Source organism: Crocodylus porosus, unplaced genomic scaffold (genome assembly GCF_001723895.1).
Source record: "Crocodylus porosus isolate Cpor-Errol unplaced genomic scaffold, CroPor_comp1, whole genome shotgun sequence".
Classification (NCBI taxonomy): Eukaryota; Metazoa; Chordata; order Crocodylia; family Crocodylidae; genus Crocodylus; species Crocodylus porosus.
In genome coordinates, this window is record NW_017728913.1 from 18,038,901 (window position 1) to 18,064,892 (window position 25,992).

General features: G+C 40.0%; 1 protein-coding gene across 2 annotated transcripts in view; it reads right to left on the reverse strand.

Annotated features, from left to right (window-relative positions):
* Nucleotides 1-25,992, reverse strand: part of FSTL5 (follistatin like 5) — a 600,367-nt gene that overhangs the window by 398,273 nt on the left and 176,102 nt on the right. For both annotated transcript variants that reach the window (XM_019534563.1, XM_019534562.1), the window contains exon 4: nt 4,109-4,357. In XM_019534563.1, coding sequence (XP_019390108.1) covers nt 4,109-4,357 — 249 coding nt within the window. The remainder of the gene's footprint in view (nt 1-4,108; nt 4,358-25,992) is intronic.

Sequence of the window (25,992 nt, forward strand, 5' to 3'; positions counted from 1 at the left end):
GGAGGAGCGGGGGGGAAGGGGGCACACACAATTTCCCTGATCCTCTGCAGAAACCATGCAGCTGGGAGAAGCCACTGCTTCTCCTAGACCTGTGCTCCCAGGCTGCTGTGTGAGCAAAGCTTTTACCTGGGAGGAGAGCTGCAATGGGACTGGGCAGCTGGCAGCTGCTCCTTCTCCCTGCCCCTGCCCTTCCTTCCACTCCCACCACCATCAAGCTCAGCTCTGGTACAACTCTGCTCTGGCTGGAAACTGTGCTTGCATCACAGCCTTGAGGAAGGGGCTGAGAGAGGCAGCAGAGGTATTGACACAGTCCCTGACCCCAATGCAGGTCCCTTCCAGCTGGAAGCTGCAGTCGTGTTGCAGCCTGGGGGAGGGGATGAGGAGACAGAAGTGGTAGTGGCATGGACATAGACAGAAAGTACATGAACATAAAAAACCCCGACTGATCCACAGACTGGATGTGTGGGCTCCAGGAGCTGGATTTGGCTCATGGGTTGCTGAACCCTGCTTTAGTCCATTCTTTAAAAAATGCAAGAACTTTGGAAACAGACCATTTTTGTTAATATTCCAAGGACAAACCATAACTTAGTCTTACATAAATAATTAACAGTGGTTTGTTTTTTTTTTAAATATGCTCATATTGTGACAGTTGATCCCATCCCAAACAGTGACAGCAGTACTTTTTTATTTGACATTGATAGCATACTGGAGTCTATAGCTTACTCTTGATGGCTCAGAAAATACTTGCAAGGAATATGATCCTAATTTCTGGGTTTTTCACACAGAGATTACTTTGAGAAGAACGAGTATATCTGTCTCCCCACATCAGATGGAACTCAATGTATTGAGAATTCATACAAATTTATAAGTAGAATCTGACAAAATCCTCAGTATAGATTTTTTTTTCTCAATTGATACAGATCCAGTTGCTCTACAGATATACCAGTAAGGAATGGTAAGAAAAATGCCATTATTATACAAAAAGTTGTTGTTGTTTTAGTTGTTTTAAGTTTAAAATAGACAATATATGGACTGTCTAATCCATGTCAACATGGACTAACAGAAGAAGCATTGTAATTTCTCTTCAGATTAATGTGTTTACATGTTAAAATGTGGGGGAGGGAAGACAGTGAGAAAAATGCATGCATTATTGCATTTGTTATGGGAAAGGTAATAGAACAAGATGGTGCCAAAAGCAAGACAAAAATTCATTTCCTCATGACCATTTTAGAGCACTCTTTATCAAAGACACGAGAGTGAAAAGAACTCACTGTTTTTTATCCTGCAGTCACTTCACTTAGAAAACCCCTACATGTCAGCCAATGCAACCCCCCACCAAAAAAAAACAAACAAACCAATCAACTGCTTTAAAGATGAAATATTTATATCACAAACAGAAATGAGAGACACATCTGAAAACATATCATTTTAGAAAATGGTAGAGTATTATTAAATAGTAACTTAAATACTGGCACTCTAATCATTTCCCCTGCCAAGCTATGCATGGGGCTGGGATCAGAGGCTGTCACTGACTCAAGTCAATGGGCCATCCCATTATATGGATAAATCGAATGTCCCTGCACAATACCACATGAGATGGCGGCAATTGCACTCTTAAGTTAACCCTCAGTGGGATCAGGCACAGACATTCGATAAAGCACTCTAACAGAAAGTGCTTTAAATTAGTACACATCCATGCAGAATTAGCTTAAGAGTGGGATCCACCATTTTTTAAGTGCTTTATGTGCCACAAACATCCGGTCTGTTACAGCTGTGAACCTAGCATGCATTAAGTGGAACATCCATGCTTTGCCCAAGCGATTCCACTCAAAAGTCAGTTTCCAAATCATTATACCAGAGCTCAGAGCACTTTGAGGTTAATTTGTAAATTATTAAACCACAAAATTAACAATTATACTCCTAAACTATTATTATTTGTGATGCTAATTGAGGTACACAGAATATTTGCTTGTGAGACTTTTACTCCTATATGTCAATCAATGCAAAGACGTTTCCTAGATAACATGCTTCTTTATAAAAGGTGGGGTTCCTACTTTATTTTTGTCTTTGGATCTGTATTCATGCTCAGGCTTCAATTTTAAATGTTGAATGAGTAAATTACATTTTTTAACAGATGGACTATGTCAGCTTGGGAAGAAATTGTACTCATTAGAAAGAAGTTATACTGACTTGGAAATTCACAGAAAAATGAATAAAGGGCCAGCCTGCTCTAGGGATAAAAGAAAAAAAGAGAAAAGAATAGTATGTGGCCCCTTGAAACTAATACAAGGTAAAGTAAAAACAAGGATTGCCAAATTCTGCCAGCATATCTCACTTGAAATCACTCTGAAGTCAGTGTGCAACTGACTATAGAAGCCAAAGTGTTAATTTCAGTCAATTTAGTATTAAACAAAAGGCATAGACCACTGAGTTATATTACATCTCTGACAGATGCACAAATTAAATTTCCACATTTGTAAAAAAAGCCCCCAGCACACTGAAGAGTCCTCACTTCAGAACTTTCTCTCTCCCACAGTCATTCTGATAAAGCCTAAATGTGTGGATCCAAGTGTATAATGCAAAAATTACTTTATTTAAATCAGGGCAAAACTATAGAACTTGAATTTTGATGGCTCCCCCTCCTTCAAATTAGCTCTTTATTTTAATTAGTAAAACAATGTCTTCTTTAATATTTCTACATACATAACAACTGGGATAGATGTATCTAAGATGTTAAAATGAATAAACTTTGCCACTTTGAAAACAACTTTGTCTTAAAAACTTAGAAAAATCCATGACCTGCAGCTGTCTCAAAACTATATCTGCTTTATACTATAATGCAAGTAATTCATACATACAAGCTCCCCAGAACACCTAGAAGCTTCCTTTTTATATTATTTCAGAAATTCCTGTTTTTATTCCTTAATATTCACTTTCATGTTCATAAATTTATTTCATTTGATAGATGTTGCTTAAACATACTGTTTTATGTCAAGTAGAACTCTTTCTCTACTTTTTTAGTGGACTTCTTACACACACACACACACACACTGGGGGTAGGGGTGTGGCCATCTATAACACTTCTTGAATAATTGTTAATGAAACAAGACAGTCATTAAAAAACAATACAAACCAATTCCTCCTAATAAAGCCTCTTAAGAGTGGCTTTACTTGAAGTTATTTATTTCTCTCTCCATCTGTTTCACTAATAACTGGCAGAAAATATCAAATTCAGAAAGGGGGGGAGTGGGGGAAGAAAGGTATACATTAAATAGGTGCACATAAAAAAGTTTAAAATCAAGTCCTGTATTTGGCAGTGTTCCAGGACCTCCATTTAAATTAAATAAAACACAGCAAGTTATAAAAGTTCTTATCTTTATTCTAATACCTTGTGGCTAGCAGAAGTTACATTTCTCATTCACCATGACCACAATTCTTAGAATCCAACTACACAATAATGCTGCATGAGGCACTCTGAAGCTCTGTGGCACCACACTGAAATTTAAGCTTGTAATTTAATGTCAGTGATTCAGGAAAATAAGTTAACATGAAGTGGCTGCCCCAATGTGTAAAGTAAGTATGCTCATCAGCCATGCTTTATAGCTCTTTGGGTGGATTGGTCCCAGAGCCACAATTTACTTTCCAGGTTTATATGGACCCTATTCAGATACTGAATAAAATGAGAAAAAATAGCTGTATGAAATCTCTAGAGTGAGATACTTGTCAAATCAACTTTTTGCATCACTTCTTCACAGTACAGTCGGTGCAGTTTCTTTAGTGCTTTAAATTCAGCAGTACTCAACTTCCAGTCTGCAGGGCCATATCACCTGGCCTGTCAGGTTCCCCAAAGCCCTAGCAATTTGGTGGCAGAGGAGTGGTGGTAAGATTAATTACCATGGCAATTCACATTTCCAGAGCTGTGGCAATTAACACACTGTAGCCAGATCTAGCATGCAAAGTCATGTCTGTGAACTGACCCCATGCTGGATCTCATGCCACTTGTCTGGACCACAAGGCCAGAAGGTGGAGTACCACTGCTTTAACCACATTTTTTCAGAATCTGCAGTGTAGGACAAGAGTATTCTAGAATTTGTCCAACCAAACTTACCTTTGAAGAAGCAGTCTTCATTGTGAACGATGGTAATCTTTTTCTTTTTCAGGCAAGCAGCCCTGTGAACTTCACAATGGTTTTCATAGAATTCTCCATCAGAACCACATACGGGTTTGTAGTGAGGCTTGCAATGTTCCATGCACAGGCATTCAGCTTGGCCAGTTTCTCCATTGACAACACAGTGTCTACCTAGACCACAGTATTTATTTTCACAAGATCCAAGAGGTCCATCCTGACCCATGTAACCTGAGGGGGGGAAAATTAAATGAAGTAAAATTATATAACGTCTGAACACCAGGACACTATATAATACCCATCCTGAAGACCTTAAAGATGAAGTAGGAGCTCTAAGAGACTCATATAAATTTCTATAGTAAAATTTACATTAGCTTTATTTTATTTCAGATCATCTTGAGTTGCAAAGTCATATTTTGCTGTATCCTTTAACGCTGTATGCACATTTGGAAGGAGGATTCAAAAAGTCTGTTATAAAAGTAATATTCTACTGCAGAAAAAGCAAACAAGACCTTCTTTCACCTCTTCTCCCCAGACTTCCTTAAAAATACCCCAAGAGTTTAGGAAATGCAATCACTAAAAGTCAAGGCAGTCAGTATACATGACACTGAAGTATAAAATGATGATATTGTAGAAACTAATCTGCAGTTCTTATTAAGTAGATCAAAACTAGAAGATGTTTCCAATTTTAAATTCTAGTGCAATCTTTTCTATTTTATCAAGGAACCTTGGCAAGAAAGGATTTTTGCTGGTTCCCAAAACAATTATTTGTAGTCTACAATTAGTTTGCAGAATGTCTCTTTCACACACTTTTAAGTCAACTCTTACTCTTATGTTTACAAACCTGTTTTTTCATTTTCTCAGTTTGAGCCACAGTAAAGAATTTTAATAACTGTTACTGATACTATCTATCTAAATCGGTAGTTCTCAACCTTGTTAGACTCAAAGTCCTCCTCAGAAAATGCTCTTAGATCTCACTTGTTTTTTGACTATGGAAAAATAATAGAGCAATTCCTCTCTTACAATGAACTCAGGAAAACCACAACAGATCAGAATGTTTCTGACACTGTGAATTCCTACTTGCAATTTCTAGGTTTTAAGTGTGTAACACCTACTTATGATTCAGAAGATAAAGTGCTATATTGTACAGCACCCCATGGCACTATTAAAGGCATCCTCTAGCACCCTGATTGAGATTCAGGGATTTAAATACTTGTATCAATTAGATAGCTAGAAAGGTCACTCTTCTTTAATGTCACTACAAAAAGGAAAGAAAAGGTCAATACTTTTCCCTACACAGAAAACAAGGTTCTATATACAGGCTATTTTTTTTCAATAAATTAATATTTAATGTTGATTGAATAGTCTCATTATTACAACTCTACTGGAACTAAATGGTTAAGTTCACCTTAACTTTCCAAAACAAAACTGGAGAAATCAATCTGTATCTACAAAAGGAAAAACTGCGACTAACTTTATGAAATGTCTCAGCTAATCAGTGAAGTAGCAAACACTGAACACAGAAAATATTTACAGTATAACATCAGATTTGAATTGTAAGCTTTGGGAATACCAATTAAACTAGTTGCACTAGTAAATTAATTATTTTCTAGGAATTAATTACCTGTTTTACATCACATCCAATATGCACAGATTCTAAGCAACTTCAGTACAATTAAACAAAATAATTAATATGCAAGATCCAAAAGGATACTTGCGTAATGTAAAATGAATGGTGAGAACATGTCCTTCCTGACAGTAATTATCCATGACTAATGTAGAACATAGTTCAGCTGAGATTAAATCAATTTAATCTGATTATCATGCTTATGTATACATTCAGTTGTCATTATATACTAAATGAATTTCTAGAAGAGCAGCATCCAGTACCATTTCATAATTTACTCTTTGTAAAAGATGTATTTCCACACTAAATCATTCCAAGTCTTGCAAGCTGTTTTTTTGTAAAAGAATATTGCATATTAATAAACTGGCTTATTATATAAATATGTACAAAATCCCAAAACAAATATCAGAAGCCAAGAGGAGTTGCTCTTTCACCTACAAAATGAAACCAAAATTGCCATCCACATTTATTGCATCTTTTAGTACCTCAATAATGTAAACTGTTCAACAAAACTGTTGAATAAAGTGGGGGGAGGGACCCAACAACTGTGTCTGACGGCTTGTACGTACCATAGGGGTTTAATTCAGTTAGTTCTCCATAAATTGAAAGGATTTTTTTTTAAAAAAACACTTCAATTTAGAGAGAATTAAACTGAATTAAACCCCCATAATGGAGGGGGGGGGGCTGTCAGTGGTCCGAGCAGTTCCTGAGCTGCACAGGGCCCCCCCAGGCAGCACCTGACTGCTAGCACCTGGCCTGGGCAGTCGTGGGGGGCTCCACAGCCACAGAGGGAAGCACCAGCTCCCCTGCAGCTACAGAGGGAAGCACCAGGCTCCTGCACAGCTCAGGCAGGCATGCAGACTCCAGGGTGGGGAGAAAAGAAAAAAAAAAAGAAGATCAGGATCACCACTTGTTTTTTTCCCTTCAATGGAGCCTGACTATGTAGGCTGCTGCCGGATCCCACAGCCCCTGACCTGTGCAGGGCCCAGAAAGCCCCAAGCACATTGGCTTCCAGTGCCCTATGCACTATTGCACTTTGTAAGGTAGCAAGCTAAAACACCTCGGAGGTGTTTTATCCTGCTATGTACTGAAGTCATTTAAAGAGGAATACATCACCAGACCTGTGAACAGCAGTGCCATTAGAGCAGTGCAAAAGGGCATTTAAGCTGCTTTAAAGACCAATTTTGTGGTGTGTACAAAGGCCCTATTAGAACAGGCCTATAACATTTTCTAGTATTATTCTCTTGGGTTCTTTCCTCTCCCCATAACAAATGCATTGTCTGGCCTGTTTTCTCTCTTCCCTCCTTTGTGACTCTCTTGGCCCCTTTCCACAGTCAAGCTAAACTCTGCTTCCAGCCAATGCTCCCATATTGGAAAAAAAAAAAGTGGGGGGCGGAGTGGGGGGAAAAGAGGGAAACGCGGAAAGTACCATAATTAATGTTGCTTTCAGTAGCATTAAATGAAAAACCTACTGCAAAAAGTGTGTAAACATAAGAATTATTTTTAAATGCACATTCCATTTCTGTGTAAGTATCTGCTTATCTCATTTTTAAAAAATAATCTTTATCATTTCTTATAACTCTCCTATTAGGCCCTAGAAGAGTAACTCATTGAATGAGCTTTAAAGCATCCCTACCACCATTTTGAAGTTCGGGGACACTCAATACATGTGAGGCCAAGGCTGTTGGAGTGTGCTAATTAGTTAAATCTGCTCTGATGTGTTCTAATTAGAATAGGTCAGAGCAGGCATCAGACACATGTATAGGTGCCCATTGTGATTAACTCAGATCCTTTTCATTATTATTATCCTTACAGTTTTGAGAGCAAAAGTTAAAGATCACATGCAAATGCTTTTAATGTGCAACATACCTGATGTATTTGTTCATTCAACTCATGGTCAGCATACATGAAAATAACAGACTGGTAAGACTGGTTTTAATAAGTAACATTTTCAAAAGCACCCAATTTGTTTAGAAAGCTTGATCTCATTGGATTTACACTCCTACATCCCTAGGTGCTTCTGAAAATACTTTACTCAATGTACCAACAAGCTAGTACTAAGTATTAGACATTAAATGATAAAAGTTCATGTAAATCCAACTTCCTTGTATTATTAACAACCTCAAAGTAGAATCATTCAACATCTGAGAGTACTTTATGGCACAGGTCATGTACACACATTACAAAATTATGGGACTCCCATGAAGTGATAGAATTGTTGTAGTTTGAGGCCAAAGTCTATAAATCATTATTATTTCTGCTTTCTGAATTGGGAGATAAAGATCAGAGACTGACAACTGTTCTGAATTATTATAGTATGTGTCGAGACTTAACAATGTATACTGCTGTGCAAGTAGAGACTGTTTTGAGACTTCACATGGGATTTCATTTTAGTACTGTAATTGAATCTGGTTCCTGAATGCAAAATGCCAACTAAACAGTTATATTAGGGTGTAGGGAAGTGATTTACATAATGTGTATCAATATCTACTATATATACTTAGGTGAGAGGAGTAATAGTTCTACATGTCAATAAATAAACGGGCTTTCTGTCCTAATGAAACTTATATTTGTTTGCTGTGAAAGACCTTTTTAATCAATTTCTGACTGATTTATAACATTAACCATAAATATTCTGATAACAGATGTGTATTTATATAGATCATTACCCATATAATCCTGGTCACTTTCAAAATTTCCATTGACATTGATAAGGACAGAATTGCATTTGTCACCCTCAGCTTGTACCTAAAATTCACTTACTCCTCAGTGACCCCAGCATATTCAGAGACTACAGCAAACTGTTTTGAATATCTGAACTGAGGACACATTTTCTAGTATATTCCATGATTACACTATGAATATACAGTTTTTCAAGCTTATGCACTGTGAAATAGTTTCTTTTTAAAAGATGGTTGCAGATTTATTCCTAAAATGAAATTTTCTGACTTGTTTATCAAAGGCATACATAAGGCCAAAGAAAAATGTCACCTGCACTTTTAAAATAAAGGTAATATGATGTTTATAAACCTAACTCTATAAATTAAAATGGCTGAAAATGTAAACAAAATATAAATAAATACAGTTAAATTAAAATAAGGGGATAGAAACAAGAGAAAGCATATTATTTAAAAAGAAATCTGTTGCAAAAAATAAAAATAAAATTAAGATTTGCAACAATACCAATACAGCTTACGGTAGCATATAGCAAGAAAAAACCTTGAACCTGTATCACAGAAAATAAATTCCTTGCCATGATCTTCCCTGTGTGCTGGATAAAATCCTAACATTAGCAAGATGCAAGGCATACACAATCTTTTTAGAAAGATCCCTTTGTCCTGAGATAAGCAAGATACTAGTAGCATGACTAAAGCCAAGAGAAAAAAAAGTACTACTTTTAAGCATTGTTAGCCAAATTCTCCCCCTGAACATATCTCATACTATTTGTTTCATTCAGTGAGAAACATATGCAACAAAAGCAAAAGAATGTACTATGAAAACAAATAATTGAATGCAAGAGATCCCAGCTTTTTTAATCCTCTTCAATAAGGGGCAATTACAGCATTAGATAACAGTACTGATATCTTGATGCTAAAGACATCAACACACAGATGATTCGACCAAATCTGATGGTAGAAAGTTGTAAGGATATATCAGTAGCTCCTCCTCTATCTACTTAGCCATATAGCACCTAAGTATGTGCCCAGACTCAATTAAATAAATCTGGTGGAGCATGCTAACTAGCACGCTCCAGCAGGCTTGGCATCATGTGCATTGAGTAGGGGTGTGCAAAGTGGGCCATATTCAATTTGGATTTGGTTTGATTCAGGGGACAGTGATTCGATTCATTGATTTGTGTTGCTCTCTCAATTAGATTTGACTGAATCTGAATCTGAAGATTCCCTGAATTGGCATCAAATCAGCAATTTGGCCATAGACACAGCTTTAATGTTTTTTCTACATGCCTCAAGGTACCAGGCATGGCTCATGAACGCTGAGATGGTGGGATGGAACATCCCACAGAAGTGTGGCAGGGGGGGCCCTCGCATGCTCAGTGGCAGACCCAGAAGTGGACTAGAAGTGCTTCTGGTCTACTTCCTGGTCCACCACCGAGCATACTAGGGACCTCATTGCGTTCCTGTGGGATGCTCCATCTGCCTCACCATCACAGCATTCATGAGCTGCCTGGTATCTTGAGGTATATAGAAAAAACATATAAAGCTATGTCTATGACTCCAAATCAATTTATAGGGTTCCAATTTGATTTGGACAGATTAAAGGGTCTCCTGATTCAATTCAGATTCAGAGATTTGGTTGCCAAATTGGGCCAAATCTCTGCTGAATTGAATCAGCAACCAAAGCTTCACACAGCCCTCGCATTCAGCATCCCTGCACTTCAAAATGGTGGTGGGAGCACTAACTAAAGCTTATTTGATGAGTTTTCGTTAAAGTGCCGCCACCACCATTTTGAAGCACAGGACACTGAATACATAAGATGCTTCAGGCACTTTAATTAGGAGCCATTCTACTTAAGCATGCCACACCCCACCCCACCCCAGACCACGTGTAAGGATGCCCTATAGCTTATATTTTTAGCCTAGTCACATAATAAGACTCAAAGTAGCATGGAGGAAAAGTACCTATGCAAAGATTTTGTCAGTGACTTCTTCCAAATAAAAATATTATCCCACCCAGCTTTATAAACTGAATTAAACTGGTCTAACACAAGGAAAGCAGGTAGTATCAGAAGTAAAAGTTCAGTATTCATTTAGTTAATTGTGCTTAGATAGAATCATGGAGAAGTTCTAAGCCAATACAATTTGAAAGGAGTATCTGCAGGACTTGAGCATAAATCAGCTTATGGGGGGTGGGGGGGAGGGGAAAGATATAGACCCCGAGGATGAATTTGATTCAGTAGACACCATCTGCACTCCAAGGTTTACCAAATCTTTTATTTATTTACCTTTAATCCTCAAATCTGGGCTGCCTTACAAAGCTGAAAGCATGGGTAAAAGCCCAGGTCTCACATTATGGAGACTCTGACTCACCATGTTTACAGAAAGGGTAGATGTACTGAAATATGGATAGCAGATTTTAGGATTGTATAGACATCAAATGCAATCCCATAATTCCATAGATTTTTCTGTTCTAGTCCTAGTTACTGACTTTCCCTTGGCTTCTATGCACCAGAAAGTAATTGCATTTATGCTGTACTTATACTTTATTCCATACAGCTGCATGTTTGGTTATTTGATAGTTCTGCATGTGAGTGCTAGGGGAGAAAAAGGAAGATTCTAGAAGTTGTATCGAAAATTGGTAATAAAGTAACCTAATGAAAGCAATAGCAAATAACCAATCTGAGGCACCACAGTTCTTCAAGAATATTTCTTGCTGCACATTTCCTATCACATCTCTGAGTAGGGAAAGCAGACAGAGATGTTAGCAGCTCATATTCAAACTTTGGGCCTCCTTACATTTGGGATTCAGCCTACATGACCAAATATCCACTCAGTTACCCTGGCAGCAGCATCCATACATGGCACTACAGTTACCTAGTTTTAAGCCTAGGTTTCTAAGGGTCCAGCCTACTGCTTTCCAAGCTGCTGAGCTACATTCCTGGCCACATGCATGCAATATTTTTTGGTGAAATTATTAGCTAAATCAGGCAAAAAAAAAGCCAATTACCCATAATGTTAATTTTCCTTTTATTGGTGCCAATACGATATGGAGCAACGTGGCAACGCACCTCTAGTATTTGCAGCAAGGCACGAGTAGAGAAAGTTGATTAATCAACAATTTCTGACCCTCAGAAGGTAGTGACGGGTCCTGGAGTGGAGTAACTTTTGCTGAATAATGTTACAGCAGAACTGAGACATACTGTTGCACACAGCTACTGCTATAGATTCTCAGGAACACTGGCACAAGATACCTAGTATAGAGCAGTAGAACTCAAGAGACAAAGTAGCAGAACCACTGCATGAAAAAGCAAGCCTTCACGGATTGGTGTGATAGTCAGTCTTCACCCTCCAAGCACCAGGAGATGATGACGGGGGGCATATCATCCCCAAAGCATGTACTTCTGCTCCAAAAGTAAAACTGGATACAGCTGACAGCTATAATTCAATAATCCCTGAGAATGCATGAGTGCTAAAAGAATAGAACACATAGCTTTATGTATCAATCATTAGCAAAAACATATGAGAAGTGCATCTGGGCCACCTTGCATGAATATGAGATATTTAATGTGATTGCAGGAATAAACTATGTGGGGCATGTGTTTCTGTGTGGGGTGGATGGCACTGGATTTTTTATTTGGTCCATGACACACTGTTTCTGCCAATCCCTCTTTTCCATCTCCTGTTGTTGTCACTGTGAAGTTTCAAAGTACTGAGATCCCTGCAGCAGACTCTTCCTCCATTTGGAGGGGTCCTGGCTGATAATCTCCCATGACTACACATCGATTTTGAATTTTTTTTTAAGTTGGCCTCGAGGATGTCCCTGAAGTGCTTTCTCTGCCCTTCTCTTCAGTATGTGTCTTGGTTGAGCTGGGAAAATAAAACTTGCTTCGAGAGTCTGGAGCTAGACATCCAGATGACATGGACAGCCCAATAAAGTTGATGCCAGATGATCGCTGCTTCAATATTCATGGTGTTTGCTTGTAGGCAGATGCTAATGTTGGCACATCTCTCGTCCCATTGAATTCAGAGGATATTTCACAAGCAGCATTGATGGTACTTCAACAACTTTAGACGTCTCCTGTAGTTTGGCCACGACTCAGTTCCATACAGCAAGGTGTGGATCATAGGCATGTGTAAATGACACAGGGGTGTTTTTAAAAAACACAGCTTCAGTTTAGGGCCCTTTAAACTCCAGTGTCATGCACATACCCACTTATCTGCCTCCCCACTAGCAGAGAGACGAGGGTGAGCAGCCGGTTAGTGGAGCAGTCCCTGGGCTGCGGGGGGGGGCTGGTGCTTCCCTCCACAACAGTGGCAGCCTCCCACCAGGTGGCAGCCACCCAAGGCACCCAGCTCAGACAGTCCTGGGGACCATCACAGCCACAGAGGGAAGCACTGGGCCCCTGCGCAATTTGGGCAGGCAGGCTTCAGGGGAACAAAAAAGATCACTGCTTATTTTTTTCCCTTGGGTGGAGTCTGCCTTCCTGGGCTGCTGTCAGGCTGTCTGCATGGCCTTCCTGCAAAGCCCCTGACCTACAGAGAGCCCAGTACATCACTCTGCAGTTGTAGGGCAGCAAGCTAAAGCTCCTCAGAGAAGCTTTAGTTTGCTGCATCCCAAGTCATTTAAGGTGCATTACGCCGCCAAATTTGCTACAGTCGCTGGAATTACTGTGCAATACACTGCTGATGTGTGCAAACACTAAAACCATTAAAATGGTGCAAAAGCATTAACCGGCTTTAAAGTGTTGTGCACACATGCCCCTTGTTTTGTCTACACATAGCGCATGACTGCTTGATAAACCATGAGCTTGGTTTTGGATCTGATATCATGATGTTTGAATACCCATTTCTTCAGGCATCCAAAGGCCGCACTTGCATATTTGAGGTGATGTTGAATTTCTTTGTTGATGTCAGCCTTCTGAGGTACAGGAAATATTCAGTGTTCTCCAGAGTCTCACCATAGATCTAGATACCTGGACCAAGTGACTGTTCATTAGAAGCTCATTGGGGGAGGACCTTAGTCTTCCAAATGATATGTATCGGTCCCATTTTCTTGAAAGCCTCAGTAAAGATGTTGACGATTGCCTGAAGGTGTGCTTCTAAGTGAGAGCACACTACATCATCAGTGTACTAGGGCTCAATGAATGTGGTTGGGGTGGTCTTGGTTTTGGCTCAGAGTTGGGTACGGTTAAATAGCTTACCATCCATTTGGTAGTTTAACTTTACTCTGGCTGCAAGCTTATTGGAGTCAGATATAACATCGTGGCAATGAATATTGAGAAGGGTGTTGGAGCAATGACACAGTCTTGCTTAACTCTCATTTTAACCACAAAGTGTTCCATTACTGAAAACCACTGCTTGCATACCACCCTGGAGCAGGCAGAGAATGGTGACAGATTTCAGTGGGCATCCATACTTCAGAATATTTCACAGATAACCAGCCCACCTCCCCACTCAATCCATGTCCCTGACAATAGGTGTGGGGTGGATGTGCCAAGATGCCTGGGCAATAGGGCTGGGTGTAGCAGCAATACTGGAAGCAGCAGCTAGAAGTCGCTGCACACAGAGTCCAGCTGCTGCACCACCACAGACCTGGAAACTATCTGGGGGTGGTGATACTGGGTGCACACACCATGGCCAAGGCTTCTCCCCATGCCTGGACCAGGCAGGGCCAAAGGACCAGCAATAGGCCACATAAAATCACTTGGCAGGCAAATCCAACCTGTGGGTCATATTTTGTCCACCCCTGCATTAAGTAATAATGATATGTATACCTTCTGACACATTCCAAAAAAACATTGTATCTATTTACACAGAAAAAAAAAAAAGAAAGAAAGAAGAAGAAAGGAGAAAGGATACTAGAATATACTCGAAATTAGTTCCCATCTTAACCAGATGTTACAGGACATTTAGCAACATTTCAGGACATACAAGAACACTACAATTACAGTTCATAAGGTAAGTTAAAACTAGTCTCATTTGGAATACATTTAATAATTCAAAAATAAGTTCTGTTTAAGTTTAGTATGTGGGTAACAATCACAGGGTAAATGCCAAGGAACTGAACCCATTACTCATGTTCTAAGATAGAAGATAGTTTAAAGAGGAGATCCGGGGGAGCTCAAAGTGGTACAATCATAATTAAAACTCCCTTCAAACAGAGAACCAAGCAGGAAGCACATGAGAAAGGGGATAGGTGAAGTGAGGGTCGGGGGAGGTGGGTGTGTGGATATCTGCCCACCAATGCTGCTTTCCACCACAGGGGAAAGTCTCAGGATGCTTGTGCCCTACTCTAGCCAGAGACTGTGGGGAGCTGTACAGGCAACAGTAGCAGTTGGTGGGTCCCTGGTCCCTGCATTGTGTTTCCCTAGTAGCCCAGGGCCTCCAGCAGTGGAGAACAGCTATGCCAAGTGCTGGACTGGGCCGGGGTGGATGAGGGATGGCAAAAATCAGTAGGTGGTCCCTAACTTGCACCACCTACCCATGGCCAGTGAGACTGGTCAAACAGGACACACTGGAAGGGGTGGGGAATCCACCACTGCCACTATCCCTGGATAAGCCCGGCACCCCTTGCAGCTACTCCCTGCATCCCTGGAGCAGGGCAGAAAAGGCTCTGGGGCTTACCCGACCCTGGATAAGCAGCAGGCACATGTTTCCTTCCTACACCCTGAGGTAACTCCAGCAGGAGAGGAGGGAGGAGGGAAATGGAGGGGAGTGGAGGTGCCACTTTGTCCTAGAGGGGAAAGGCTGGCCAGAGTGGGGTGATGGGGTGGAGGGATGAGGGAGTCATATCTGCTTCAAGGACTCAAAGTCCCTGGAGATGTTGACAAAGTGTGATCTGCCCATGAGAGGAAGGGGTTCATAGCTGCAGCCACACCCCAATGCTCAAAGCCTCCTTTTTAAAACCTGTATCTGACCATGGGCAGTTTGTACTAGTCTTGCAAGTACCAAGTGAAATGTAAAATACAGCACAGTTCAATATTTCCTATTGCTTTATCATCAGATGTCTAGGCATCAATCCATAATTTGGAAAAAAAAAATCTACTTTGGATCCAACACTTGAAACTGGTCCCAAAAGGAAAAATCTCCTTTCTTGTTCTATTCCTACCCCAATCAAAGCAGCCCTTCCAAAAGCTACTAAGAAAAGACGGATTACTAGAAGTCATGACACCAAATCATGGCAGACGTTGGGAGAGGAAAACAACACTATTTAGGATCAACAAGTGCCACTGCTGCAGCCCCAGGAGACTTGCAAGACCAAGGTAAGGCTTCTGGGAACAGCCCAAATGCTGGCTGAAGCCTCCCCTACTCCCCTACTTTACCAAGGGAATTTGCCACATACCAGAATGCACATTCAGGGACATTCCCTAGGGAAAAGTAGCAGCAGCAGTGGCACAACTGTGCAACACTGCTATTTGTTCCCAGGGAGAAACAAGTGTGTGCGCTTGTCTGCATGTGCCCATCCAGTCCACATCTTTCTCAGCACTCTCCCCACTGCAATGGCTAGGAATGTTTTTATACATAAATAAATAAAAATGTTGACACGTGCATCTGTGTGTGCGCATATATATATGCACATACATTTCCCCCTAAAATGATTAAATGATAGGAAGTATTTAACTCTGCTACATTTACATTTCATGTACTTGCAACTGGCATACATCTTAAAAAAAATTATAGCCCATTTTCCAGCTATTAAATCTTCTGTTTAATCACTACACCTTTACAACTATGAAGTTCATGACAAATACAGAGGGGGGAAAGAATAATCTCTAATCTTCGATCTACAGAGGACATTCATCTATTGACACGACACTGTGTTACTTGGGTTCATTGACAATTAAAAACTACCACTTTAGGGAAAAAAAAAAGAAATATTTAGCTAATTTAAAGAAAATAAACACTTATACCTCCTTTTTCTGGCAAAGTGCATTTTTTATTCTATGGATGGTACTTACTAAAAAGCTTCTTAAAATGAAATAGATTTTAAAAAGAAGAATGAAAAATGTTTCTTTCCCAAGCATCAGCTCATTTAACATTCCAAAAGCTCTTGTTCTTTATTCTGGTTTTGTTCCATTATTTCTGAATATATTCTAAACATGCATCTAGCCTGGTATTCTGAGGATTTTACAGTTCTGTATATTTTTCTCAGTTTCAAATATGTATTTTTTGAGTTTATTACGCTCCATTAAAAGCATGAACATTACTGGAGTTTTATGTATTATATGAATATATGTAGTTTTTTGGAATTTTGTCTTGACTTGACTTTATGTGCATTCATGCTCTAGATAAAAGCAGAAAATCTGGAATTCCACATTCCCCCAGAAAATTATACTCTTTCTCCTTTGCCCTCAGTCTTTCTACACATTTTTCTGTAACAAGTTATGAGTTTGTTTAACTGCAGCAAGACTCCAAGAAGTGCTGACCCCAAGAATTAGGACTAGAAAAGTTTATTTCAGAAGGAGAATTTGAGTAGGCTGAATGGTAGAAAAGTTAGTATCCAAACACTGAAGGCTTTAGTAATCAAGATTCATTTGGCAACTTAAGCAGGGGTTGTAAGGTTTTGTTTATATTGTTGGGGAAAAGAAAGCAACTAGCTTTTGTCATATCCTGGGCATGGAGAACGATGACAAATCAGAGATGATCCCAAAGGTATGAGCTTTTGTGACAAGGAGAATGCTGAGATGGCCAGCAGTAATGGAAATACAAAAAGTAAAGGAGAATCTGGGTCAGAAGTTGGTGAACAGGTCAGATAAATGGTACCAGAGTGACCCACCTGATTAATTTAGACATGTCATTTCCAAGGACAGATCTAACTAACATCTCTCCCAACTACATAGAAACACAGATACATAGGATTTTGCTTTTTGTGACTGTCAGAAGTTAACTAGCACAATAGGAGGGAATGGATCCACTGTGCTTGTGGCAGTCTCCAACACAAGGCCTGTAAGAGGACCTAGGATGTAGCAAGGAAGCAGAAAATAGATACTTGAGGCCTAACAGGACAGCAGTGGAGAACTCTTGGAGAGATGTCATAAGAAACAAATGCAGACAGAAAATGGAGCATAGGTGCTGGTAGAATAGACAGACGTTGGAGAGGCAGGAAATGCTCCTGTGTAAGGTTTGTTCAGAGGTCCCTAGGGAAAGAACTAGTTCATAGTCTGGCCACGTCAAATCTAAGAACAAAAGGGTTAGTGATAGAAGATGGTTCCTAAACGAAGGATCCATAAAGGGTATAGGACTCAGGGGTCTAAGTGCTCAGGAATGAGACTTCCTCAGAAGACAACTCATAGAAGCTTTAAAGTGAGGGCAATAGTTGAGATGACAATTTGTGACTTAAAGCTTGTCTAACCTCTCTTCCAACTGTACAGTTGATCCAATAAAAAGATACTACCAAAAATGCTTGCCTACTAAAACTCAGCCACTAATCATGAGGTGGAGAATTAAGAATGAAAAAGGAAAAGTGAACAAAGATATAAAGATCAAACAGACATTCTCCAATAAATAGCACAAGGTGCATGCATTCCTGAAGTTTGAAAGATTTTTAAGTTTGCTCCCGATAGGCTCCACATGCCACTGGTTATTTACAATACTGAAATTCCTGGAAACAAAACAACTGTTGATTTTTAAAAAGTCATTGTAGCTGATATTGCTACCACTCCATTTCATTCCCTGCTCCCTTCTTGCCAGCACTTTGCAGTGCCCAAAGCGTGTCACCTTGTGTTAGCTTCCTTGACTTAACGTAATAAAACATATATTACTCCCTTTGCTTGAAGCACAAAAGGCAGGCCTACCAAGAAACCATCCTTCTCTCACACCCAAAGATAAGAACTGTCTTCTCCCCATCACCTTTGTGCACCTCTCTTCCTTCTCCATTGCAGGCTGATACCCTAACTACCATAATAAAGCTCCATCATGGGGCATCCTCCATTCATTTACCCCACTGGCTCTTCACTGGTAAACTCATCTGTAAATTGTTCCTTTTTTATTTGAAACAGAACAAACAGATCTAGAATAAAAGCAATGTTGAGCTCATATGTAAATGTACATTAATGTCCTTCACGCAGTTTCAAGTCAGTAATTCATTAAATTTAATTGACTTCTTGGCTGTACCTAACATTTACTGTGTTGTTGTTCTTCATATATTTTGCTATGCCTTTCAAAAACATTTATTAGTCAGTTCTGTCAAACCAGGCGTCCAGAAACGGCTTGTCTAAAGCAAACTCTGGAGCAAACACTCATCTCACCACAAACACATGGACTAATATTCAAAAGGTTGATTCATTTTCAATAGTAGCACAGCAGGTGACCCTCCATTCTGCCAACTCTGCTTTGCCCAATGTCACCAAGTAACAGCAGGAAAGGCACATCGCAATCATTATAGTTTTGAAAAGGTCAGAGTACAAAAGACATTTGCAGATTTTAACATTCATTTGAAATATAGCTTGCCAGAAATCCGAGTGCCTGGATTAGTGCTATCTGACAGACAATGCTACCCCTGCAGGGCATTCAACAGAAATGTAGAGTTGGTTTTAAAAACAATACTCTATGCCAGAGATGCTCAAACCCCTGCTCCCAGACGAAATCCGTGGATCAGAAAATTTGGTGGTGGGGAACAGTGGCAGTTAAAACAGCCATCATTGCCCAACTGCCAAATTCCTAAGCACCATGTGGCGACATCAGGCCTGGGTCACACTCCCAGATCTCCTCACAGCCAAGTCAGGCCCACTGGCTGGATTTAGCTCACAGATGCCTCTGACTTGCAGGGCAAGGAGGTTAAGCACCCCTCCTCTTGGGACTTGCACAACACCTCCCCCCCCATGTTAATGAAATACAAAAATAAAAATTCCAATTGCAATCATGCAACTTGATTGGTCATCTGAGAAGTACGTTCCACACCTCACCATATCCTTATGCCCCAAACCCCTCTCTGGTGTCTGCTGCTTGACCACTGAGAACCAGCTAAGGTGTGCTACAGACCAACTTCTTGGCCTGTGGTGCCTACCCATCTTGCTCAGGCCATGGTAGCCCTTAGCAGAAGGGACTCTGCCAGCTAACAGGATTCTAATCTTGTTGGGTAATGTGCTTAGGAAAAAAAGAAAAAAAAAGATTTTTCTTTCCATGGAAAAGGGTAAGCATAAAGGGTCAAAATACTCTGGGATCATAAGTATCAAAGACATCAAGTGGGTTATAAAAAGATAACAAAAGTATTTATTATAAACAAGAAACATAAGAAATCAGTAATGATATGTTACAATAGACAAAGATAGAGAGTAAGCAAACAAGAAAGTACCAGAACATTGACCTGTTCTTATCTGTGCCTTAAACCCAAGGTTGCAGCCCCTAGGCAATTTCACAGGTCTACATGCAGATCCTTACAGTCCATACCAATCTAACCATGGGATAAAATACCTTTGGAACCAAATGCAGCAATTGGTCTGACCCTGAGGGGAGGATTTTAGTCCCAGCGGGAACACTAACTGGCCCAAGTTAAAATTTTCAGCCTTGGCTACACACAGTATTGAATACTTCTAAAGGAAGGTAAAAAAAAAAAAAACAAGAGACACTGACACCTGTAGCATAAGAGAAGGGAGAAAAATATTTCTAGGTCTCACATGGAAACTAAAGCCTGTAACTATGGAAAAAAACAAAAATAACCTCCATTCTGCTTTGCAATCTGTGGACAGCAAGTGTAAGCCCATGTATCAGACCTTGTACTGTGATAGCTGAGAAGCCCATTTTTGTAGCCCTTCCATAAATGTATCCCAGCTACTTTAAACTTTGTTTATAACCAACCCAGTTGTTGGGCTTAACTTTATTCTCCTGCTGTGCATGATTCTCCCCAGTATCCACCTGCTGTAGGCTTCAGAGCTGTTCTCATCATCTCCCAGTGATCTGTGAAGGGGTAAGGCAAGGGAAGAAGGGCTGGAGGAGGAACATGAATAGGGATAAGGATGGGGACCAGTCTTGGGCTTCCATTTGTTGCTCTTTAAAGAGCACTCCAGACACAGCTACTCCTAGATCATCCCTGACCAATGCTTAGCCAACCTCTTGAAATTCCACAACTTCCACACAGGGTGCTGAGAGAGTTGGCTAATGTGGTTGCAGAGCAGCTGACCACACAAATCTCTGAGAACTCATGGCGACTGGGAGAGCTTCAGGATGATAGGAAAAGGGCATATATAGTGCCCATCTTTAAGAAAGGGAAAAAGGAAGATCCAAGGAACTACAGACAGGTTAACCTCACCTCAGTCCCTGGAAAAGTCATGGAAGAGGTCCTCAAGGAATCCATTTCTAAACACTTGAAGGAGAAGGCTATTTGTGAATCTATGCTGACTATTCCTATGGGCAAGTCATGCCTGACCAAATGATGACTTTCTATAATGAGATGACTGGGTCAGTAGGTACTAGAAGAGCAGTGGACACGATACGCCTTGACTTTAACAAGGCTTTTGTTATGGTATGCCACAACATTCTTGCAAGCAAACTAGCTAAGGAAGTATAGGTAGGGTGAATAGATTGCAAGGCAGATAGAAAACCGGCTGGATCATCAGGCTCAGAGGGTAGTAAACATGGTTTCATGTCTAGTTGACAGCCAGCACCAAGTGGAATGTCCCAGGGGTCAGTCCTGGGACTGGATTTGGTCAATATCGTCATCAATGACTTAAAGGATGGGATGGAGTGCACCCTCAGCAACACGGCAGATGACACCAACCTGAGGGAGTAGTAAATACACTGGAGGGTAGGGCTAGGATTCAGAGAGACCTTGACAAGTTGGAGGATTGGACCACAAGAAAGTCTATGAGGTTAAATAAGACGTGCTACATCCTGCATCTTGGACGAAACAATCCCATGCATGGGTACAGGCTGGGGACTGACTAGCTAAGCAGTAGCTCTGCAGAAAAGGACCTGGGGGTTACAGTGGACAATAAGCTGAATATGAGCCATCATTGTGCCCTTGTTGTGAAGAAAGCTAACAGCATACTGGGCTGCATTAAGAGGAGTGCTGCCAACAAAGCAAGAGAAGAGATTCTTCCTCTATTTGGCACTGGTTAGGTTATATCTGGAGTATTGTGTCCCCCTACTCCAGAAAGTGTGTAGACAAATTGGTGACAATCCAGTGGAGGGCAACAAAAAATGGTTAGGGGACTGAGGCACTTGACTTCTAAGGAGTGGCTGAGGGAACTGAGCTTATTTGGTTGAAGAAGGAAGAGAAGACTGAGTTGGGATTTAATGGCAGCCTTAATCTACCTGAAGGGTTGTTCCAAAGAGGATGGAGTTAGTCTGTTCTCAGTAGTGGCAAATGACAGAACAAGTCGCAGGAAGGGAAGCTGAGGTTAGGTTTCAGGAAAAACTCTTAAGAGGAGGGTAGGAAAATACTGTAAGTCTTCCCAGAGAGGTTGTGGACTCTCCATCCTTGGAGGTTTAAAAACCCAGCTAAACAAAGCCTTGGCTAGGATGACCTAGTTGGGGATGGTCCTGCTTTGAGCAAGGGGTTGGACTAGATGACCTACTGAGCTCCCTTCTAACTCTAATTTTCTATGAACTTTCCTAGGCAGTCTATTTCACTGCCTTTCTGTTCCAATAGTGAAGAAGTGTTTCCTATTAGTCAATCTAAGTGTACTTAGCTACACATCTAAGTCATTAGATTGATTCCTGTTCTCTGCAGCAACATTAACAAGTGTGTTGTTCTTCCTTATGGCATACCTTCGAATATTTGAAGACTTCTATCATATCCCTTCTCAATCCACATTTTTGCAGGCTAAACAGGCATGTTTCTTTCAGTCTCTCCTTATATGTCTTGCCTTCCAAGTCCTTTATCATTTTTGTCTACCTCTGATAAAAATCTTCTGCTCCTAGAAAAGTCAACAGTGTGCAATTATTTGATGTAGCGATTTGTGGATACAACTGAAGTCAGGGCTGGGTTGGTACTAGTGAGGCATCAGAACAGGTTGCTAGGAAAGCAAGGAGTAAAAAAAAAAAAATAGAAACTGAAGCGGGGGTGGGGGGGAGTCTACACCATCCATATAGATTACTATTTTGAGAGAAAATGGCATTTGGAGCAATGCAAAAGCAAAGCTCAAACCAACTCATAGACAATTGAGTTAAACAGCATAACCTATTCTTTCTCCTTTCCAATTATCCAACACTGAAGAGATACCAGTGAAATATAGGATCACTCAGAATTTTACAGAAGGCAAGAGTTCTTATTCAATCATCCCAATAATGCTTATTCTACACAACAACAACAAATACTGTGCTCTTGTGCATTTTCTAAACATATATATTATATGGAGATTATCTATATTTTTACGATTTCCAGAGTAGTGCAAGACCTTTGAAACCAGTTACTGGTGTTGCTAGAGGTATGTGGTGTCACCCTCACCCAGAAAGTTCTAGGAGTTACCAGCAACAAACAACGAGCTATAACAGGATGCTGGAAAAGAAAGCAACCCCCTACCCCTGCCACATACTATCATTTTTCTTCATTGCTCATTATTTATTAAGCCCTTAGAAGATGCTTCTAATGGCATTATGCCAGACTGTAGGATCTTGTTTAAGCCAGCCAGGATTGTGGGTACTGAATATTTTGACCCTGGTTTATCTCTACAGGCTATCACAAATCCATAACATGTGTTTGTAAATAAATCATAGTAGCTCATTCACTCACTTATTATAGGAATGAATTAATTTGATCTTACACATGGTATAATGGTGACTATAAAGGATACATAGTCAAAACTTTATATTTTGCTGATCAACTTTTAGTCATTTTTGAAGAGTTATAGAAATAGGATTTCCAATTGTGCAAAATATGCTTACCTACTGACAAAACTTAAATGCACATGATTCTTTTATATTCTGAAACAACACTAAATACCATGGAAATTCCCAGATGAAACAACAGGGGGGAAAGATTTCAATTTGTTGTTTATTGTTCAATATGGGATTTTGTTTCTTAGAGTCAGGCTCTTGATGGAAAGAAAAAAAGAAAAAAAAGTTTAAAATTACTCAGCAGAGCTGACCTACTTTGGATTTTTCCTAACAAGAGAATATATTCCCCAAGTATTCAAACAACAAACTGTAACATCAGTACAGTACTCATGTGCTTCAGGATTTCTGAAAAAAGCTCTCTAAACTTAAATATTATTCCTCAAGGTACTGTAAGTGGCATTTCTTAAAATTATGTTTCAGAGGCAGTAAAGATGGTTCTTTGATGGAAGCATCATGGTTCTCCTAAAAGTAGTTACTCACAACGAGGCTTTTTAATTAATGTCTATGCAGAAGAGCTGGACCAGATGACAGATCTCACTGAATAATGATGAGCCTCTGTAACTCAGTCCCACCCTTTTATGCAAGCATGAAAAGAATACTTCTAAGAAGTGGCTAACAGTGTACAAGTTTTGTATTATGTACCCTTAAAAATAAATGCACATAAAATAAATGTTATCGGGATCAATCATATAAACCATGCAGAGATCCAGAAATCAACTCCAGTCTCCAAGGTGTTAACCTGAGGTCCTCAAGCTCCTGATCTTAGCATATTGCTTCCCCCATTTCTCTCCTACTGCTGGAGTCTCTGATCTCTCCCTCTCTCCTCCAGCCTCTGCTTCTTGCCTATGTCCTGTGGGCTGGAGTGGCACAGCACAGCCCATGGGAATGAAGGCAGCTAGGAAGTGCAGGGGGACCCAGGGACCCATTGTGGCAGGGAGACACCAAGGGTTCAAATTATACTTTGACTCTTAGGGGGTGAGGAGAGGGTCTGCAAAAAAAAGTTAAACCAGTGCACTGATTAACAAGTCCACCTAGGTGTAGGAGCAATCTGATCAGAGATACTGCCTCCCCCGCTGGTTAAGATTTTCAAATCATGCGGGGGAGGAGGGGTCATGTCTTATGGGGGGCTTATTCCCCCTCCCAAGCTCCCACTTAATTCACAACCTGGAGACACTCACCCCACATGGTGTATGTGGGGGGCGACAGGGGGTGGAGAGAAGGAGCACATAGCATGGCACCAGTATGATGCATCAGGGGGTAGGGGAAGGGATGCCCACATCATAGCACATGGCCTGCACAGTGTGTGCAGCCCCTAGTTACTCTAAAGTTGGACAGCCCTACTAATAATGAATACCCCAGTAGTTGTCAGATCTTGTTATACTCAACACACCCTTCATTAGACAATGCACTCCTCTGAAAAAATATCAGCACTCAGCTTTTACTTCTTTTTTTTTTTATTACAGAAAAATAGAGCAATTTTTCTGTTTCAAAGAATTCAGAAAGACAACAGGCCAGGAAGTTTTTTACATTATGGATTCCTACTTGAGATCTGGATACTTATGTTGCAAATTATGCATAGAAGCTTGCACACTTAACAACATCAATATCATGTGGCCATCCCCCCTGCTGCACCCAACACCCTTAAAGGGATTTTGCAGTACCCAGAGGTTGAGAATCAGTACTATTCACATTTGAATGAACCAGTCACTACTCAACATAAAGCCTTGCTGTTTCCTCTAAACGACTCTTGAATTGTAAGACATCAAGACTTATTGACAATAGTACAAGGCAGACCTTACACCAAGATGAGGGGAAAGTAATAAGATTGTTTCCTCTCCCTATTTGAGAATAATATTGCTTGATTGAAGTGAAATATAGATGGCAGAATGAAATAGTGGAAATACTTCTTTTTGACACATGATTCAGAGACTATACACGTGAAACAAAAATGCTTTCTAAAAGCACACAGTAGCAAAACTTTGCACAAAACAAGGTATATAAAAAAACCTATATTTTTCTATAACTGTTACTGCCACATTAAATAATGCATGGAAATTTGTTGAAATAAATAAAAAATAATTATTTTTTCTTCAAAGGGTTCTTCCTCTGCTAAGATAATAGCAAATATATTACCATAATTGGAAAACAAGAGAGCTATTCAAGTGATTTACTATCTGATAATAGAATTATGTTTATATTAATATATTAAACGTAAATGTATGGAACAGTTATTAAATGTATAATCATGACTGACAACCATGGTTAGAAATAGCTCATTCTAGAATGTTTTTTTAAAAATCTCTTTTATCTTTAAGCATCAATGACCTATTGAATATAAAAAGAAAAATAAAAGTTGCGCTTCCCAAAAACCAGATCAACATTTTAAATTAAATGCTACATATTTAAAAGAATAAGAGGAAAACATTTTAAATCATAGAAACTCAGGTAATTCCTATTCCGAAGATTAAACTTGGCATGTTCGCCTCTGTGTTAATGATAATTAAAGAGATGGCAAACTATGTTCTCTCAATCAGTGGCATCTTTTTATCTGTGAGAGATGGTGGATATTGTAGCATATTACATAGATGTTTTTCAGTGTCTTGTGTGAATGAATAGTCAAATCCGAGATTTGCATGATCTGCGGCAGTGTACGTGCCATGGTTGGGTGGTTCAGGAGCTCCTTTCTTCCTATGGACTTCTTTTCTCTTCAAGCTGGTGGAGCCAATTCCTGTCATGGACTTTAATGCTCTGGTGGAGATAATGACACCACTTGTTCCAATCATTGC